General features: G+C 39.8%; 1 protein-coding gene across 1 annotated transcript in view; it reads right to left on the bottom strand.

The window, feature by feature from the left end:
* TLN2 (talin 2) overlaps positions 1 to 21,338 on the bottom strand; it is a 440,519-nt gene that overhangs the window by 157,134 nt on the left and 262,047 nt on the right. The window contains exons 13-15 of the mRNA XM_028495089.1: positions 9,958 to 10,113; positions 4,379 to 4,480; positions 2,193 to 2,269 (exon numbers count right to left, since the gene is read on the bottom strand). Coding sequence (XP_028350890.1) covers positions 2,193 to 2,269; positions 4,379 to 4,480; positions 9,958 to 10,113 — 335 coding nt within the window. The remainder of the gene's footprint in view (positions 1 to 2,192; positions 2,270 to 4,378; positions 4,481 to 9,957; positions 10,114 to 21,338) is intronic.

Raw genomic sequence — 21,338 nt, 5'->3', positions numbered from 1 at the left:
TCGTAAATTCTACCTGAAATAGCTTTCATTCAACACATATCTACTGTGTGCCACGTTCTATTCTAAGCCCTGGGGACAGAGATCATTTATTCTTAGCTTGAAGGAAGAAGCGTGAAAAAGAACTTAAAATCTCCCACAGCTTAGCTCCCCTTCCCCAGGTCAAAAGCCATTGACCACAGAGGATGTTTCAACACCTTAGGAGCCTTGATGATTGGCAGACTTTGGCTCTCTTCCAGATGATTTCAACTTAAGTCCTAGGGCATCTAATAAAAAAATTGTCAGTTTTTTTACTTCTTCCTATTTTCCTGGAATGAGCAGTGAGTGCAAAGGACTTTGAGCATATGAAGGTAAGAATCTGAGGGTGGCACAGGTGCCTCACAGCCTAGTGGACAAACCCACAGGGAGAGTCCGGGGGAGTCTGTGGGGGGTGGCGGGGGGCGGGGTGGTGGTGCAGGGTTGCTGAGCAGCTGCATTAAGGCATAGGAGCCTCTGTCCCAGGGTTCTGGAACCACTGCAGGTCACTCCCTGTTGTCCAGGGCAAAGCTTGTGAGCCAAGCTAGGATTCCAAGCAACAGGCATCCACACAGCAACATTAACATCTGCAGAGGGGCTGGCACTAGGGAGGGTGGATCTATGGCTCCTCTCGGAGCTCAGCTGCATTGCAAGATCTCAGCCAATGTCTAATACAGGGAGAAGTGGAAGGTCTAGTGATGAGGAACTCCCCTGGACCACTCTTCCTGCTTGCCATGACCAGACCGCACCATGATGCCCTCTGCATCAGTGGGGAGGGTCCCAGCACTCGGGGCTCAGACACTTACTGAGCTGCTCCTAGGAGAAGTTCAAGCACAGCAGAGTCCTAGGAAGTGAACAGCTCACCCTATTAGGAAGTACTAGGTTACTAATGTCCATCTAATGGTCATTAATAATTTCAAGAAATTAAGGTCTTTTGCCAGAGGGTAGCAAGTAGTACTTGAAATGCACCATATCAAATTTGGTTCCAACCTGCGTACGAATAAGGGACAAATGGAAAAGCACCTTCAAGGGGATTATGATGCAAACTGTGAGAAAGTGTACAGAGTGGCAACATTAGAGAAACAATTCCTATTACTAGACAACTTCAATGTGCTGGAATATGCTCGAACTCTCCGGCAGTGCACTATAGGAGACATCAGAACACCTGAATCTGAGTCCTGGCTCTGCCACATGCATGCATCTCAACTAACTTCTAGGAGCTTCGGTTTCTTCATCTACAAACTGGGGATGATAAAATCTAGCCTACCTCTTCCACAAGGGGATGCTGTTGAGATCAAGTGAGACAGCAAGTTGGACACACACAATAAAGTACAGACAAGAAAAGTTATTACTGCAATGCTCTATTTAACATCAAGGGAGTAGATGAATAGGTTTTGGTCAACAAGTCTCACTTATTAGATGTTACTTAATTTTAATAAATCTCAGTTTCCTCATTTATAAAATGGAGCTAAATTGAGATTAATCTGAATTTAAAATGATGATAATAGTAAACATTTATTATGTACCAGGGATTGTTTCATGTGCTTTATTAGTAACTCAATCATTAAATTCAAACTTATGAGGTAGTACGATCAATCATTATTCTCATTTTATAGATGAGATGAAAGAGACAGAGAAAATTCATAATGTCCCCAAGGCCACACATTAGAAAACAGACCCCAGATTTGAACCCAGTAACTCTGGCTCCAGGGTCCATGTTCTTTTCTTTTTCCTCTGCTGCCTCATGACACGTGTATCAAGCGTGGCAGGTAAAAGCATCCCATAAACAAAAACTCCTCTACCGGCTAGGCCCCTAGCCCAAAGGTACAGAATTAAACTCAGTCTCCAGGCTCTGATGATAATGATGCAGTTTATGAGATTTAAATCAGAAATTCAGAGCAGGACTCATGAAGGCTCACTGTGTCTAAAGATGGAATTAAGCACTACATCTTGTTCAGTGTCTCCCTGAAGCCCCCAGCCACCGCCGCCCCAACAAGACCCCCTCAACACTGATGACATGGTCTGGGGACCACACTTCGAGAAGCAAGACTTATCTATCTCATCCACTATCACCTCCTCCCTGTGAGTGACTTCAGGGCAACAGCACCAGAGCTGGCACAAGGAAACCTGCCCTGTATCCAGGGAGAAGGCAGCTCTCCAGTGCTCTTAACGATACTTACTTTTTGGGGGAAACGGACTCTTCTAACATAGTTGACTCCTCATCGCCCTCTAGTCCAAATCTATCTTTACTTTGTTTCTGAGGTAAAACAAGACAAAAACGAAAGTCAGCAGGTCTTGACACAAGACCCTTTTAAGAGGCCTTTTAAAATGAGCCACACAAGCAGATCTGTTAAGGTTTACCCCAAATTCCTTGTATTGGATAATTAATAAATGATGGGTGAAACAAAGCAATAGTAATGAAAAAGAAATATATTATTTAATATAGAGAGATATATAATGTCTTCTGTGTACATTACTGCACAATTTTATACAGTTAAAATCAAGACATAGATATTAATATTCCAGTAGAACTTGGCTATTTTTGTGGGCTGTATCTTGAAGCCCTAGGAAAGGTATACCACTATGGCATATAACCCCCCATTAAAATAGGTTAAAAAAGAGAGAGAGAGAGAGAAGAAAGAAAAGGAACATCTTCAGACCCTAAGCAGTTTCTATAGAGGCTGGAAAGCATAACAATTACCTAGAGAGGAAGATGCTGAGGGGTTAGCCAGGCTCATTCATTAGCTAAATGATGCTCATGACCTGGCAGTCAATGACACAAATATGAGCTGCAGCAAAATCAGAAATTCTCCTAGAATATGACGTCAAAGACTTCACACTTAAGCAATCTTAATGTTAAAGATTCAATTAGTGAATCAAGTACTTTACATGAGGTGTTTGTTTGTTTTTCAGGTAGCTTCATCATGTAAACTGAGTCTTTTAACAAAGAAGTGTTGTCCAGTTTGCATCAGTATGAAATACCTTTTTGAGGATGATGTCAATGTAGCCTGCAATCAGCTGGGATATTTGCTCTCCCTCAGTGGTTTGTACTGAATAGTAGCTTTCCTGATACTCCCCAAAATCCTGGGGGGACAAAACCCACATTAGAAGAAATACAGCACATCAGCAGTTTTAAAGGTGAGGGGGTCCAGTTTTGGAACAGGTTCTGGCATGGATTCACTTTTTCTAGCTTGTCCCCTCTAAATACAACTGAACACCCTAAAATTTATTCAACAAGCAATGGTAAAGGGCTCTGAAAGCTGGAAAGGTGGATTGGCTGGTGACCTCAGGACCTGAAGAACCACAGTCTGAGGAATTCTTGAGTTTTGTTTTAGATCCCATACCCCCAAGACTGGGTGCTGGAGAGGGCTGAAACTTGAAACGTCCAACAGGAAGTTCCCGAAAGCCTGTTCTCTTTGGCCAAGGAACCAGGAGAGGGGAAGCCCAACACAGACCTAATTGGGAGCCTCAAGCAGCTCTACAACCTAGGTTGTTGCTCACCAGCACCTGCAAAGCAGTGAAAGTCTGGCCATCCCAGGCCCTGCTCCACAACCCAGGCAGGGAGGTGATCTGGTCACTGTGCAGCAGTGGCCACAGTGAAGCCCTGTGTCTCCCTCCCCTCCACCCAGTGGCATAAGTAGATTCAGGCTCAGTAGCTTCTACCTCCCCTAACAAAGGTCATCCAGCAACAGCAGGTGGCCCAAGGAAGTACCTTCTTCCCCCACACCCTGAGCACCAACAGGCTTTGAGCAGGAACCACAGCAGAGTCAGAAGTACAAAGCAATCCAGAAGAGCACTGCAAGGGCTCAGAAAATAAACTGCCATTGCAACTCAAGTCCACAAAGACTTGAACACTAGAACACTACACACTAAACCTAAAGCCAGAACACTACACACTAAACCTAAACAAGGTGACTGTCTGCTACAACAGAAGATATAAATAAGATCAAGAGTCTTCTATTATCGGGGCTTCCCTGGTGGCGCAGTGGTTGAGAGTCCGCCTGCCGATTCAGGGGACATGGGCTCGTGGGAACATCTTCAGACCCTAAGCAGTTTCTATAGAGGCTGGAAAGCATAACAATTACCTAGAGAGGAAGATGCTGAGGGGTTAGCCAGGCTCATTCATTAGCTAAATGATGCTCATGACCTGGCAGTCAATGACACAAATATGAGCTGCAGCAAAATCAGAAATTCTCCTAGAATATGACGTCAAAGACTTCACACTTAAGCAATCTTAATGTTAAAGATTCAATTAGTGAATCAAGTACTTTACATGAGGTGTTTGTTTGTTTTTCAGGTAGCTTCATCATGTAAACTGAGTCTTTTAACAAAGAAGTGTTGTCCAGTTTGCATCAGTATGAAATACCTTTTTGAGGATGATGTCAATGTAGCCTGCAATCAGCTGGGATATTTGCTCTCCCTCAGTGGTTTGTACTGAATAGTAGCTTTCCTGATACTCCCCAAAATCCTGGGGGGACAAAACCCACATTAGAAGAAATACAGCACATCAGCAGTTTTAAAGGTGAGGGGGTCCAGTTTTGGAACAGGTTCTGGCATGGATTCACTTTTTCTAGCTTGTCCCCTCTAAATACAACTGAACACCCTAAAATTTATTCAACAAGCAATGGTAAAGGGCTCTGAAAGCTGGAAAGGTGGATTGGCTGGTGACCTCAGGACCTGAAGAACCACAGTCTGAGGAATTCTTGAGTTTTGTTTTAGATCCCATACCCCCAAGACTGGGTGCTGGAGAGGGCTGAAACTTGAAACGTCCAACAGGAAGTTCCCGAAAGCCTGTTCTCTTTGGCCAAGGAACCAGGAGAGGGGAAGCCCAACACAGACCTAATTGGGAGCCTCAAGCAGCTCTACAACCTAGGTTGTTGCTCACCAGCACCTGCAAAGCAGTGAAAGTCTGGCCATCCCAGGCCCTGCTCCACAACCCAGGCAGGGAGGTGATCTGGTCACTGTGCAGCAGTGGCCACAGTGAAGCCCTGTGTCTCCCTCCCCTCCACCCAGTGGCATAAGTAGATTCAGGCTCAGTAGCTTCTACCTCCCCTAACAAAGGTCATCCAGCAACAGCAGGTGGCCCAAGGAAGTACCTTCTTCCCCCACACCCTGAGCACCAACAGGCTTTGAGCAGGAACCACAGCAGAGTCAGAAGTACAAAGCAATCCAGAAGAGCACTGCAAGGGCTCAGAAAATAAACTGCCATTGCAACTCAAGTCCACAAAGACTTGAACACTAGAACACTACACACTAAACCTAAAGCCAGAACACTACACACTAAACCTAAACAAGGTGACTGTCTGCTACAACAGAAGATATAAATAAGATCAAGAGTCTTCTATTATCGGGGCTTCCCTGGTGGCGCAGTGGTTGAGAGTCCGCCTGCCGATTCAGGGGACATGGGCTCGTGCCCCGGTCTGGGAGGATCCCACATGCCGTGGAGCGGCTGGGTCCGTGAGCCATGGCCGCTGAGCCTGCGTGTCCAGAGCCTGTGCTCTGCAATGGGAGAGGCCCGCGTACCACACACACACAAAAAAGAGTCTCTTATTATCATAACCAAAACATCTAGGATATCATTGAAAATCACTATTCATGTCAAGAACCAGGATAACTACAATGTAAAAAAAGATAATCAACTGATGCCAATACTGAAATGAAGCAGATGTTGGAATTATCTGATAAGGATTTTTTGATTTTGAATAATGAAAAATGTTTCAACGCCCAATTACAAATTCTCCCAAAACAAATGAAAACAATAGAAAGATTCAACGAAGAAACGCAAGTCATAAAAAGGAACCAAATTGAAATTTTAGAATTAAAAAATGCCATAACCAAAGTAAAACGCACAGGATATAAACAGTAGTATGGAAATGACAAAGAAAAGAATCAATAAACTTGAAAACAGATCAACAGAATTTAGTCAAGCGAAACAACAGAAAACAGACAAAATACAACAGAGCTTCAGGGATCTGTGGAACAATTTAAAAAAAGACTTAATGGGAGTTCCCTGGTGGCCTAGTGGTTAGGATTCTGGGCTTTCACTGCCACAGCCAGGGTTCAATTCCTGGCTGGGGAACTGAGATCACACAAGCCATGTGGCATGGCAGGAAAAAAAAAAATTATATATATATATATATATATATATATATATATAAAAAGACCTAACGTCCATATCATCAGAAACATGGAAGGAGAGTGTGGGACCCTCCCCCCAAAAAAAGTATTAAAAGAAATAATGGCTGAAAACGTCTTCGAATTAGTGAAAGACATAAACCTACAAATTCAAGAAGCTAAGCAAACTCCAAAATAGAATCAACCTAAGAAACCCACCCCAAGAACTTTTGAAAACTAGAGAAAAGAAAAACTTAAAAACATCCATAGAAAAGCAACATATTACCTACAAAGGAATACCAATCCAATGACAGAAAATTTCTATTCTGAAACCACAGAGGCCAGAAAGAAGTAGAATGACACTTCTCAAGTGCTAAAAGAACTGTGGATCTCAAATCCTGTATCTGGCAAAATTAACCTTCATGAATGAAGGGGATATAACATTCTCAGATGAAGGAAAACTAAGAATTTGTTGCTAGCAGACCTACCTTTAAAGAATGGCTTAAGAAAGCTCTCCAAACATAAGGAAAATGAAAACAAAAGAAGACTGGGAACTTGAAAGAGAAAGAACAATGAGATGGATAAAAACAGAAGTAAATGTAATAGACTACCCTTCACCTCATGAGTTTTCTTCAATTTTATTTTATGGTTGAAGCAAAAGCTGTAACACCATCTCATGTAGTGGTCAATGTATACAGAAGAAATATACATAAGAAATATTTAAACAATTATACTCAAAAAGTGTGGAGTGTAAACAGACCTAAATGGAAGTAAAGTTTTTATATTTTATTTGAAATGGTGAAACATTGGTGTCAGTAGGTGGTAATTAATTTCATACATATATGATAGTATCTAGAATAATTACTAAGAGCACTATGAAAAGAAATATGCTCAAAAAGATTATAAATAAAAATGGAACTCTAGGGACTTCCCTGATGGCACAGTGGTTAGGAATCCACGTGCCAATGCAGGGGACATGGGTTCGAGCCCTGGCCCGGGAAGATCCCACATGCCGCGGAGCAACTAAGCCCCGTGCGCCACAACTAAGCCTACGCTCTAGAGGCCATGACCCACAACTACTAACCCCATGTGCCACAACTACTGAACCCCATGTGCCTAGAGCCTGTTCTCTGCAACAAGAGAAGCCACCACAATGAGAAGACCGCTCACTGCAACGAAGAGTAGCCCCCGCTTGCCGCAACTAGAGAAAGCCCACATGCAGCAACGAAGACCCAACACAGCCAAAAATTAATTAATTAATTAATTAATGAAAAAAATTTTTTTTTAAATGGAACTCTAAAAAAATGTTCAAGTAACCCACAGGAAGGCAAGAAAAATAGAGAATAAAATAAACAAAAAAAATATAAAATGGTAGACATAATACCTAACATAGTGATCATTAGCTTAAAAGATAATTGGCCCAAATACATTAATTACAAGAGTGAACTTTAATAAAAAGCACAACCCAACTCCATGCTCTCTACATGAAATTCATTTAAAACCTAACAATATAACTAGGTTTAAAGTAAAAGGGTAGAAAAATATAACATTCAAACACCTAATTTAAAAAAGCATGATGAGTGGCTATACCAATGTAAGATAAAGCAAACTGCAGACCAAAATCTTTACTGTGAACAAAAGAACATAATGATAGAACAATTTCTCCATTAAGAACATAGCATAATCTTAAATGTATAGATACAGAACAGCAGAGTTTCCAAATACATGAAACAAAAACTGATGGAGATGAAAGGAGAAATAGAAAAAATCCGCAATTGCTGTTGGGAACTTCTCTCAGGAATTGTTAGAATTACTAGACAGAAAATTGTCAAGGATATGTAAGACTGAAATACCAGCAACAGCTAACAGGATCTAACTGGCATTTATAGGACACTACACCCAACAGCAGAATGCACATTCTTTTCAAGTACTCATGGAACATTCTCCAAGAATGATCATATCACTGTGATATAAAACAAACCTTAAAATTCTACAAATTGAAATCATACAAAGTATTTTCCATGAACATTAACAGAATCACAGTACATCTCATTGACCATAAGAGAAACAAACTAAAACTCAATAACAGAAAGACAACAGGAAAATCTCTAAACACTTGTATATTAAATTAAACCTGGGTAGGAAGGAAAGAAACTTTACAGGTTATAAGCTTTAATCCAACTTTAGTAAAAACACTGATATTTGTTCTCTCTTTCGCTTCAGGTAGTTACTGCAATTTGCAACAGTTTTTAATAACTTTTTGTTTTTAAAAAAGCAGTACTTGGGCTTCCCTGGTGGCACAGTGATTGAGAGTCTGCCTGCTGATGCAGGGGACACAGGTTCGTGCCCCGGTCCGGGAGGATCCTACATGCCGCAGAGCGGCTGGGCCCGTGAGCCATGGCCGCTAAGCCTGTGTGTCCGGAGCCTGTGCTCCGCAACGGGAGAGGTCACAACAGTGAGAGGCCCGCGTAGCACAAAAAAAAAAAAAAAAAAAAAAAAAAAAGCAGTACTTGGGTCTAGCTTAAAAAGACCAACAGTATCAAAATGTATATAACAAAACATAGCTATCCCTGCCCTACCCATTCCCACTTCACTTTCCATCCCCTGCGCAACTACTTTGAATCCTTTTGGCAATTTCTTCTAGTATTTCTAAATAACATGTTTATATTGATTTCTTGATTTTTCTATTTTAGAATTTATCCACAATTACCTACAATCGAAGATGAGAACTTAGTTCGCTAAGCATGAACAACTACTTTTTAAGGGCCACGTGGATACAGCTGTTACTCACTACAGGAGGAAAGAAGGTATGTTTTCTGAAGATTCTTCCCAACTGGCAAGAGTCTGTCAATCAATGATCAAATTAGATAACTAATACTCCCACCAAGGCCCCTTCCTTATACCTTTTTTCTGATGCCCTATTATAAGATCTTGCCTAGATGCAGTTATTTCAAGTGTTCACAAGAGCTGGAGAATAGTACAATTCAGGAGTGCTGAAGAAATTCACAAATGTCAACACTTTCTGATTTCTCTTATGGCTCAATATGTGCTACAAAATAATTGCCCTACCGATTCTCACATACCAATGTGTCTGGCTACAGTTAAGGCCACATGGTATACTCTGCTAAGAGCAGATACTGAGATTGGGAGGAAGAATTCAGAGGTTTAAAGGTCTGGAACAAACATTCTCCCTACTTTCCATGTATTTCACTTTGAGCATTTTATTATCATCATCTCATTTGATTCTGACAACTCTGTGAAATAGGTATTACTACCCCCATTTCACAGCTGAGGACATTAAGGATCAGAGAGGAGAAGTAACTTGAGCAAGGGCACAGAGCTGGGAATGAAAGCTGATTTCGAATGCTACCCCACAGTCGATGCTATTTCCACCATACAACAATGTTCTCTTCGTAGGCAGGCTGGGAAAACACAGCTTGGCAAGTTGTCACAATTCTTAGGAACTTCTAAAACAACTAGAGATGAGGAGAGAGCCTTTGTATGGGCCTCAGAGCGTTATAAATTTGCCTTTTAGGGTATACTAGGCATGGCATCAGGACCACAGAGACTGAGAATCATCCTTGACTGGCTCTTTCTAATTAAAGAACTCAGACAGACTTAGAGCACTAGAGAGGAAGAGGTGGCCAATGAGACCTAGCTCTCAGACATCTCGCTCACTTCTGGACCAGTGCCCACCCCTGCCCTCATGGACCCCCACCATCTGTCCCTCTCCAAGGGCAGGGAAACCCAATGGGCCTGTATTGTTTCCCCTGCCCCACGATATCACCCAAGGCCATGCTGGCCCACTCACTGCCTTCAGCCCGTCCCTACCAGTGTGAAGCTCTTGGGTGAGGCTGCCCAGCGCTTGACCGTGGTGAGTGGCCACTCCTGCAGCACTTCCTTGGTCTTTTCATCCACGCGCATCACCGAGTCCTTGGTGATCCCCAGCAGGCGAGGCACCAGCTTGTTCTTGCCTTTCATCTTTTCCTGAAACAGGAGGTACCAAGAGTCAGTGCTCTTCCTCTGAATACATCTGATTTTTCCAAGTTATCAGTGATTTTGTGATGTTTTACCTACGGTCAACCTACCACACTGTGTTTCAAAACAGGCAGGGCTATTAGAAAACCAGAATTTTAAGACTAGATAAATGACTCATAAATTAAAGGAATGGAACTAAAACAGAGCCATCAGAAGACTGGAAGGATCCACAAAGGCACACTTCCTGGAGAGAGATACTGTCCAGGAGGGCAGGTTGCTCCAAAAACAGAGATTGTGACAGAAAAAAGATATCCAGAGAAAAAGAAGTTAAAGTGAACTCCAAATATTATCACTCGCAGTAGCCACCTCAGTGAGTAACAAAAAAGGGTTAATGTGGAATTTAAATATGGCACTTTAGCTGTTTAGAATTAACTACAACTGCCAGAGTAGCATCTTCTCATTACTAAACACAACCTTTTTTTTTTTAATAATCACTGAAATATATTTCCATTTGGGTTCTTCATTTTGGTATTTTTTTATGTGTATCTACTGACCCTTAAAAATATTTTATGATTAGTTTTAATAAGTTTTTAAAGAAATAGTCATCATGCCTATTAAAATAATGAATCCCTACCTCACACTCATGCCACAAGAAATTCAAAAAGGTAAATAATTTAGGAAGAACACATAGTTGGATATTTTTGTGATTTCTCAGGGGGAAATGACTTCTTAGCACAAAAGCTAAAATAAAAAATCAATAAAGGAAAAGATTAATAGCTTTAACTATAAAATATATGGACTTTGATACATTTTTTTAAAAAAGAAAGAGAGAGTGGAAGAAAAAGAAAGAGACCTCACCATAAAGAAATTAAAAGGCAAATGACTGTGGAATAAATATCTACAACAAATAGTATGATAAAAGATTTCACACACTTTATATATTAAAGGTTATCATAAATCATCAAACATAAGTGGCAAAGAACATGAACAGAAAATGTTTAAATAACTAGATAATAAGCAATAAGATAAATTTTCATGTATATGTAATAGTTTTTTTAAAAAATTAATACTCACTTAAAGAAGGTATGAAGGGGACCACTATTCGTGGGCATTTAAAATAGCAAAGCCTTTATGGAAGAAAATTTGTTAACGATTCAAAGCTTTAAAAATGTTTCTACTTTTAACCCAACTTGCTTTTCAAAACTGATTCAAAAAGAACTTATAAATGTGTATAAAGATTATGCTGCAAGAAGGATCAACTGGAGTTTATCACAGTGAAAAACTAGAAATAACCAACGAAGTTCAACAACAAGAGATATGATAAATGAATTATGGTACATCCAAATAATAAACTACAACTACTAAAAATCATATTATAGGAAAACAAGTGGATTCATAATAAAAATTTATTCACATTAAAAAATTAAAAGTCTGTACAGCATGATCCTACATGAAATAAAATTTAAATAGAATTTTCAGAAAATTCATTACATGACAAAATGGTGGCAATGATCATCTCGTACGATTTGTATTTTTTCGTGCGCTTTCCCTTTTTCAAAAAACTTAATACACATTCCTATTGTTGTCAGGGAAAAAACAAACCTTTCAAAAAATATTTGCAGAAACCTAGCAATGCCCAAACCACTGTTACCAGAGGAATACACATATAAATTAGCACAAAGTACGCAAGTATACACAGGTGTGTGTACAAGGGGACAGGCACTTAAAACAAGCCAGGAGTGTGACAGATACTTAACAATTGTTATCCATTAATTTTCAGAGCATCCCCCAAATGTTGGCGGCGGTGGCATCATCATCATCATCATGCCGGTCTTGAAATGAAGGAACCAGCAACTTGCCCACGGCAAACAGTAGTAAGTGATAAAGCCAGGATTAGAACACAGATTTCAGCAGCTCAAAAACATCTCTGACTTCAAAAAAGACTGTCTACCACAGTATACTACTTCTGATGGAAGCAATTAGAGAAAAGGCAAAAACACTCCTCCCAGCCCCTGTGGGCAGTTCATAAACCGTCAAACAGTGAAGGTCACGGAACACCTCCAGTTTCCTCCCAAAAGGAGAAGATAAAGGCATTAGGAATCTGTGTGGGTGTCTGAGGAGGGGAATATGGCACTGTAAGAACCTCTGAGTCCTTAGGAAAAACTCAGAGAAGAGTCAGATCCTTTGTGGAGAGGCCAGTTCCACCAGGGGTGATATCAGCGCAGGGTGGACCATGCCACTTCACATCACTTGGCTTCAGGAGCCACACATGTTTATGTGGAGAGGTTCCAGGCAGCTAGTTTAGTCACACAGGGTTGGTACCAGCCCAGCTGCTGGCACCAGGAAGGGGATCAGAAATAAAATATGGTTTGCAGCTGTTGCCTTCCTCCTTTCAAATCTGTACTTCCCCAGTGAGGGGCTTTGGGGTGAGGGAATACAGGATCGTGATGGATTGCCCTGACTCCTGTCGAGATGGTTCTGGGCTGGGAGAGGAAACCAGAGTGAACAAGCAAACAACTTACAGCAGGCATTCCATTAGAAGGTCACGACTAGGGGGGAAGGGTATATAAGGAACTCAGAAAATACTGTCACTCAGCAACAGAGACCACCATCAAGGGACACAATTATTTCAGTGCCTACCCGCAAAATGCAGAGCAGCTGGAGAAAGTTAAAACAGCCAGGGGCTCGGCTCTGTGCTAGTGATATAAGGGGCTCCCCTGACAGAGGACCTGCCTTAGACCCTCAGTGGCAGACCTGCATGATAGGAGAAGGTCCAGAGGCAATAAGCCTCAACCTTCCTCTCCAAATCTCGAATCTCAGTCCACTCCACATGTCTCCTTTCCAGTCTTCCAACTACAGACACCAGCATCCTTTATCTCCAGGAGAAGCAAGCAATCTAGGCAGGATGCAGTGAAGACCCATCTCTCTCATGCAGACACAGGCAGACTGTGGGTGTGAGTTTGCCAGCTACCCAGCAGCTTCTCTCTCGAGGCAGTCCTCATCAGGTTGGTTTTGTTTTGAGGATGTGTCGAGCTCACATAACTTACAGGCAGGAGAAGATATGTATTCTACCAAGGAAAGTCAGGATCTACTAATAAGCCCTGCTGCTCCTCTTTCAAGCATATCTCAACCATTACTGTGGGTTCGGTCCTGGCAGCTGGCTGTTATCAATCCTGCTCAGCCTCGGGCTCTTCTCACAGGTGTGGATATTGGCTGATTCTGACATCACCTGTGCCTTACATCAGATTCGGACTTGGGTGGAGGGGTGCCAGTGGGCTAAGCATTGGGCATGCTTTGGCTCTAAGCCCAACTTCAATGTGGCCTAAGCCTGTGATCCAGCTGTGCTCACCAGAGTTCTATACTGGCTTCCTGCCAAAGTGCTGCCTTGTGTGCTTTGCTGTGTCATCTGTATGCTTTATTCTTTTAGGAGCACGGCAGAAAGGGATGGCTGCTCCAAAGCAAAATGGTGCTAAAGACCCTGTTCATTAGCCATTTCTCTCCCTGAAACAACTGGCAATCCATTTTGATTTAATTCATGATTCTGAGATGCTCTGAATGCCCTCTGTGATGCTTTTATAGTTGAGGGGAGAAGAGGGTCAGCTCCCAAGGTATCTAACCCTCAAGGCTCTGGTTGTGGTTGCAGGGAAGGTTAAAGGCAAGTTTATAACTCAGGTTTCCACAAGGGTTTCAGGGAAAGAAACAAGATCCTTTGCAAGTCATGGGAAATGCCTTACCATTCCTTATGGGGTCCTGAAAAACTTACCAAGATAAACTGCAAAAGATTTCAATGAAAGAGGAAGGCTGTAGATGTGCAACAGTCCCCTTTTCTATATTACTTCCTTTAACCTCATAAAAAGTCAGCATTCTAGGTGAGCAAGCTGAGGTTTAGAGATGGAAGGTAAAGTAACTTACCGAAGGTCAAACTAAGTGGCAAAGCCAGAATTCCAAACCCAGGTCTTTCTTTTCGAAGGATATGTTCTTAGCCACTGAGAACACTGCCACATAACAGGCTCATTACAGACATCCTCTCTACTGGGGTCAGCAAACTATGGCAGGTACTAAATCCAGTTTTCTGCCCCCCGCCAGCACCTCTTTTTTGGCCTGAGAGCTAAGAGTGAATTTTCTATTTTTAAATGGTTGAAAAAAAAATTAGGAGTAATAATACTTCATGAAACGTGAAACCCCCCGCCAGCACCTCTTTTTTGGCCTAAGAGCTAAGAGTGAATTTTCTATTTTTAAATGGTTGAAAAAAAATTAGGAGTAATAATACTTCATGAAACATGAAAATTACATGAAATTGAAATTTCACAATCCATAAATAAAGCTTTACAGAAACATACCATGCTCATTTATTTACATATTGCCTACTGATTTCAGGATACAAGCACAGAGATGAGTGTTTCGACTAGCAAAGGCTAAGATATTGACTACCTGGGCCCTTTACTAAAAAAGTTTGCCAACCCCTGCTCTGCATCATGAACTCTAAAAGCTAATGAAAAGTTGGAGGACTCAAGGGCCAGGAATTAGGGAATTGTGAAGAGGGTTAAGGAGTTGGGATAACCTAAAATGTATCAAATATCCCTACCTTCCAGCTACTACATCTCTTTGCATACATTACCTCACTTAATCTTCATTAGAGCTCTGTAAAGAATTACCATTTCCATATTTCACATGAAGAAACTGAGGTTTCAGAAGGTTAAGGATGTCTCTCCAAGTCATGAGTTTCTGTCATTTCTCACATAGGCAATATTGCATCAAGAATTCTAGGCCAGTCTTCCCAACTCCAACACCCAAGCACTTCCTATTATAACAATATAAAATACAGTATGAAGTACCCTTGAACCACATGGGTTTGAACCAGGTGAGTCCACTTCTTTCCAATAGCTAATACTACAGAACTACATGATCCATGCAGGTTGAATCCACAAATGTGGAACCGTGAATACAGACAAACTGCAGGTACAGAGGGCCGACTGTAAGTTATACGCGGATTTTGGACCGCGCAAAGGGAAGATGGCCACTAACCCCCACGTTGTTCAAGGGTCAACTGCATAATGCTCTGAATATTAGGACAAGATATACACAGATACAGAGGAAAATATGATGGAAGGACCTATAAACATATCAAACTAGTTCTCTCACAATATATACTGATCTGAAGGCCATGTGGTATGATTAAGTGTGTTTAATATCAATATTTACATTTTATAAATTATTATTTCATTGACTTATTTAATTTAGGATTTCAAATAGTCTAACCAAGTAATGAATGAATCACTTTTAATGTACTTCTTAAATCATGCCAATGAACTTCCTTCACAATTTAATGGTATGTTCGTATTGGGGTTCTAGATAAATGTTACTTATGCCTTTAAAACACATACTGTCCCTTACCCAAACAATTTTGTGTGTGCATGTGCTATTCTGTGTGTGATGTCTTTTTACCATATATTCTAAATGGTTGCACTCATTTATACACACACAGGTTATTTCATGCTGCTGACATATGTGTTGTAAATTTACCTGCTCTATTCACTGAATTTAAAAATAAACCTAAAAATTAAAATGACTGTATATTGTAATAACATGTATAAGGATCTGCACACTGAAAATTACAAAATGTTGATGAAAGAAATCAAAGAGGATCTAATATCATGTTCATAGACTGAAAAACTCAACAAAGTTATCAATTCTCCCCCAATTGATCTATAAATTCAATGCAGTGCCTATCAAAATCCCAGCTAAGTTTTTTGTAGATACAGACAACTTTGTTCTAAAGTGTTCATGGAAAGGAAAAGGACCTAAATTAGCTAAAACAATTTTGAAAAAGAAGAAAAAAGTAATGAGAATCATTCAGCTTGATGTTAATGCTTACTATACAGCTAAAGTGATCAGGACAGTGTGATTATCAGTGGAAGGACCAACACAAATCAATAGAACAGAATAGAAATAGATTCACAGCAATGTATTCAAATGAATTTTGACAAGGATACAGAAAAAATCCAGTGGAGGAAAGATAGCCCTTTCAAAAAACAGTGCTGGGGCAACTGGACATCCATAGGCCAAAAATGAACCTTGACCTAAAAACTTCACATCTTATACAAAACAAACTCAAGTGGGGACTTCCCTGGTGGTCCAGCAGTTAACAATCCACCTTCCAATGGAGAGGACGTGGGTGCAACCCAGGATCAGGGAACTAAGATCCCACATGCTGCGGGGCAACTAAGCCCGCACACGGCAACTACTGAGCCAGCTCCCTCTGGAGCCCAAGTGCCACAACTAGAGAGAAGCCTGCACGCCGCAAGAAAGATCCTGCGTGCTGTAATTAAGATGCAATGCAGCCAAATAAAATAAAATTAAAATAAAACAAAACAAACTCAAGTGGACCATGGACCTAAATGTAAAATGTAAAACTGTAGAACATTTAGAACTAAACACAGGAGAAAATCTTCGGAGCCTAGAGTTAGACCTCTCAGACGTAACACTTAAAGCAAGATCCATAAAAGTAAAAAATGATAAAACGCCCATCTTCAAAATTAAGAACCTGTATTCTGTGAAAGACCTTGTCAAGAGGATAAAAAGACAAGTTACAGACTATGAGAAAATATTCACAAATCACATTTAACAAAGGACTTGGACCTAGGATATATAAAGAACTCTTAAAACAAAAGAGTAAGAAAAAAAATCTAACTAGAAAGTTGGTCAAAAAACATGAACAGACATTTCACTGAAGAGGATATACAGATGGCAAATAAGCACAGGAAAAGATGTTCAAAATCATTAGCCATTAGGGAAATGCAAATTAAAACCACAATAAGATATCATAAAACATCTATCAGAAAGGCTAAAATAAAAAAACAACGATAACACCAAATGCTGAAGAGGATGATAAGAAACCGGATCACTCATACTTTGCTGGTAAGAATGTAAAATGGTAGTCACTCTGGAAAATAGTCTGGCTGTTTGTTACAGTGCTAAATGTGTTCTTACCATATGGTTCAGCAATTGTACTCTTGGGCATTTAGCCCAATGAAATGAACACTTCATTCTCACAAAAACCTATACACAAATATTTATACCAGCTTTATTTATAATAGGCACAAACTAGAAACAACCCAAATGTCCTTCAGTGATAAATGGCTAAACAAACTGGTACTTCCATACTATGGAATACTATTTGGCAATAAAAAGCAATGGACTACTGACACATTATGACTTGGAGAGATCTCAAGGGAATTCTACTAAATGAAAAAACCACCTCAAAAATGTATGTATCATATGATTCCATTTATGTAGTACTTTTGAAATAACAAAATTATTGAAACAGACAATAAATTAGTGGTTGCTAGGGGGTACAGAGACCAGGGGAAGGGAGTAGGGTGTGAGGAGAAGCAGAAAGGGGTGGGACGTGTGTATTGCCATAAAAGGGTAGCACAAGGTAATCTCTATGGATTAGAGTTCAATATCTTGACTATACTGGTGAACACAAATCTACACATAAACAAAACTGCACAGAAACACACACACACACACAAATGAGTACATACAGAACGTGAAATATGATTAACGTCTATGAACTGTACCAAGTCGATTTCCTGGTTGTGGCATTGTACTACAGTTACCATTGAGGGAAACGATGAAAAGGGAACTCTCTGTACTATTGTTTTTACAACGTTATTGAGATATAATTCACATACCATACAATAGACCTATTTAAAGTATCTAATTCAGTGGATTTTAGTATATTTACAGATATGTACAACTATTACCACAGTCAATTTTAAAACATTTTCGTCACCTCAAAAAAGAAAAATCCTGTACCATTAGCTATTACTCACATAGGTCCCCTGATCCAACCCGACTCTTAAGCAACCACTAAACTACTTTCTGTCTCTATGGATTTGCCTTTCTGGACATTCTATATCAATGGAATCCTGTGACAGGCTTCTTTCACTTCACATAACATTTCCAAAGTTCATCCATGCTGTAGCATGGAGCAGTACACTTCATTTCTTTTTATGACCAAATAATATTGCACCTTATGGATATACCACATTTTGTTCATCCATTCATCAGTTGATGAACATGTGGGTTGTTTCCACATTTTTGCTAAATGCAGCTATACACTTTCATGTACAAGTTTTTCTGTGGACATGTGCTTTGAATTCTCTTGGGCATATATACCGAGGAGTAGAACTACTAGGTCATATGGTATCTCTATGTTTAATAATTGAGGAAGTGCCAGACTATTCTCTAAGGTGGCTGCACCATTTTACATTCCTACCAGCAGTATATGAGGGCTCCAGTTTCCCTACATCCTCACCCATACTTGTTACTCTGCCTTTTTGATTCTCTGAATTATTTTTCCAACTTCCTGTGAATCTATGATTATTTCAAAGTACACAGTTAAAAATATGATTCTGTTTATCTTTGTTAAAAGACAAACAATCGTAGCAAAGAATAATAATAATTTTGTTTTTCATTTCCTAAAGTTATGCATTTAAAAAAAATTTTTATGTCTTACCACACTTCCTATAACTTCCAAAACAATGTTAAAGGGTAACTTGTTCTGATCCCAATTTTTATAGATTTCTCTCTAGCACTTCTCTGTTGAGTGGAATGCTGATGATAGGTTTAAAACATTCTATCCTGTTGAGGAAGTTTGTTTGTTTATTTATTTATTTGCTTGCTTGCTTGCGGTACATGGGCCTCTCACTGTTGTGGCCTCTCCCGTCGCGGAGCACAGGCTCCGGACGCGCAGGCTCAGCAGCCATGGCTCACGGGCCCAGCCGCTCCACGGCACGTGGGATCCTCTCCGACCGGGGCATGACCCCGTGTCCCCTGCATCAGCAGGCAGACTCTCCACCACTGCGCCACCAGGGAAGCCCGAGGAAGTACACTTTTATTCCAGCATTTTATGGAAATTTTTATAATGAGTACCTGAATTTTATCAAACACCGTAGTGGCTTTATCATTTATCAAATGATCACATGATGCCAACTTTTCCAGCTTTATTTAGATGTAACTGACATAGAACATTATGTAAGTTTAAGGTGTGCAATATGATGATTTGATATATGTATATATTGAGAAATGATTACCACAGTAAGGTTACTTCACCTTACAAAATTCCTTTTTGTAGTTGCTTCACCTCACATCCTTCACCTCACAAAATTACCTTTTTGTAGTTGCTATGATAAGGACATTTAAGATTTACACTCTTAGCAAGAATATTAAAAGCAACAAGAGAAAAGCAACAAATAATATACAAGGGAACTCCCATAAGGCTATCCATTGATTTTTTCAGCAGAAACTCTGCAGGCCAGAAGGGAGTGGCAGGACATACTTAAAGTGATGAAAGAGGAAAATCTACAACGAAGAATACTCTACCCAGCAAGGCTCTCATTCACATTTGATGGAGAAATCAAAAGCTTTATGGACAAGCAAAAGGTAAAAGAATTCAGCACCACCAAACCAGCTTTAAAACAAATGCTAAAGGAACTTCTCTAGGTAGAAAAGGCCACAATTAGAAATAATAAAGTTGTGAAATGGAAAAGCTCACTGGTAAAGGCAAACATACAATAAAGGTAGGAAATCATCTATACACAAAGCTAGTAGGGAGGACAAAAACAGTAAAATCATCCGTATCCACAATAAGCAGTTAAGGGATACACAAAAGAATTAGATGTAAAGTATAATATCAAAAACAGTAATCGTGAGGGGAGGAGAGTACAAATGCAGGGTATCTAAAATGCATTTGAAATTAAGAGATGAGCAACTTAAAACAAGCAGGTATATACATACACTGCTATACAAAAACCTCATGGTAACTGCAAGACAAAAATCTATAATAGATATACACACAAAAAAGAAAAAGGAAGCCAAATCTAACACTAAAGATAGTCATCAAATCACAAGAGAACCAAAGAAGAAAGGGAAAAAAGATCTACAAAAACAAACCCAAAACAATTAACAAAATGGCAATAGGAATATACATATTAGTAATTACCTGAAATGCAAACAGACTAAATGCTCCAGCCAAAAGATACTGACTGGCTGAATGGATACCAAAACAGGACCTGTATATATCCTGCCTACAAGAGACTCACTTCAGATCTAGAGACACATACAGACTGAAAATGAGGGGATGGAAAAAGGTATTCTAAGCAAATGGAAATCAAAAGAAAGCCGGCGTAGCAACACTTAGACAAAATAGACTTTAAAATAAAGACTCTTACAAGAGACAAAGAAGGACACTACATAATAATCAAAGGATCAAATCAAGAAGAAAATACAACTGTAAATATATATGCACCCAACATAAGAGCACCTCAATATAAAAGGCAAATGTTAACACATATAAAAGGAGAAATTGACAATAACACAATAAAACTGGGGGACTTTAACACCCCACTTATATCAATGGACAGATCATCCAGACAGAAAATCAATAAGGAAACAGAATTTTCCTTAAATGACACATTAGACCAAATGGACTTAATTGATATTTACAGAGCACTCCATTCAAAAGCAGTAGAATATACATTCTTTTCAAGTGCACATGGAACATTATCCAGGATAGATCACATGCTGGGCCACAAAGTGAACCTCAGTAAATTTAAGAAAATGGAAATTATATCAAGCATCTTTTCCGACCCCAACACTATGAGGCTAGAAATTAACTGTAAGGAAAAAACGGCAAAAAATACAAACATGTGGAAGCTAAATAATATGCTACTAAACAACCAATGGATCACTGAAGAAATCAAAGAGGAAATCAGAAAATACCTACAGAGAAATTACAAGGAAAACACGATGATCCAAAACCTATGGGATGCAGCAAAAGCAGTTCTAAGAGGGAAGTTTATAGTAATACAAGCGAACCTCAAGAAACAAGAAAAATCTCAAATAAACAATCTAACCTTACACCTAAGGGAACTAGAGAAAGAAGAACAAACAAAGCCCAAAGTTAGTAGAAGGAAAGAAATCATAAAGATCAGAGCAGAAATAAATGAAATAGAAACAAATAAAACAATAACAAAGATCAATAAAACAAAAGCTGTCTTTGAGAAGATAAACAAATTGATAAACCATTAGCTAGACTCATCAAGAAGAAGAGGGAGAGGACTCAAATCAATGGAATTAGAAATGAAAAAGGAGAATTTACAACAGACACCAGAGAAATACAAAGCATCATAAGAGACTACTACAAGCAACTCTATGCCAATAAAATG

This window comes from Physeter macrocephalus, chromosome 11 (assembly GCF_002837175.3).
Source record: "Physeter macrocephalus isolate SW-GA chromosome 11, ASM283717v5, whole genome shotgun sequence".
NCBI classification, from domain to species: domain Eukaryota; kingdom Metazoa; phylum Chordata; class Mammalia; order Artiodactyla; family Physeteridae; genus Physeter; species Physeter macrocephalus.
Note: the sequence above shows the minus strand (reverse complement) of the source record. Positions and strands in the feature narration are given on the sequence as shown.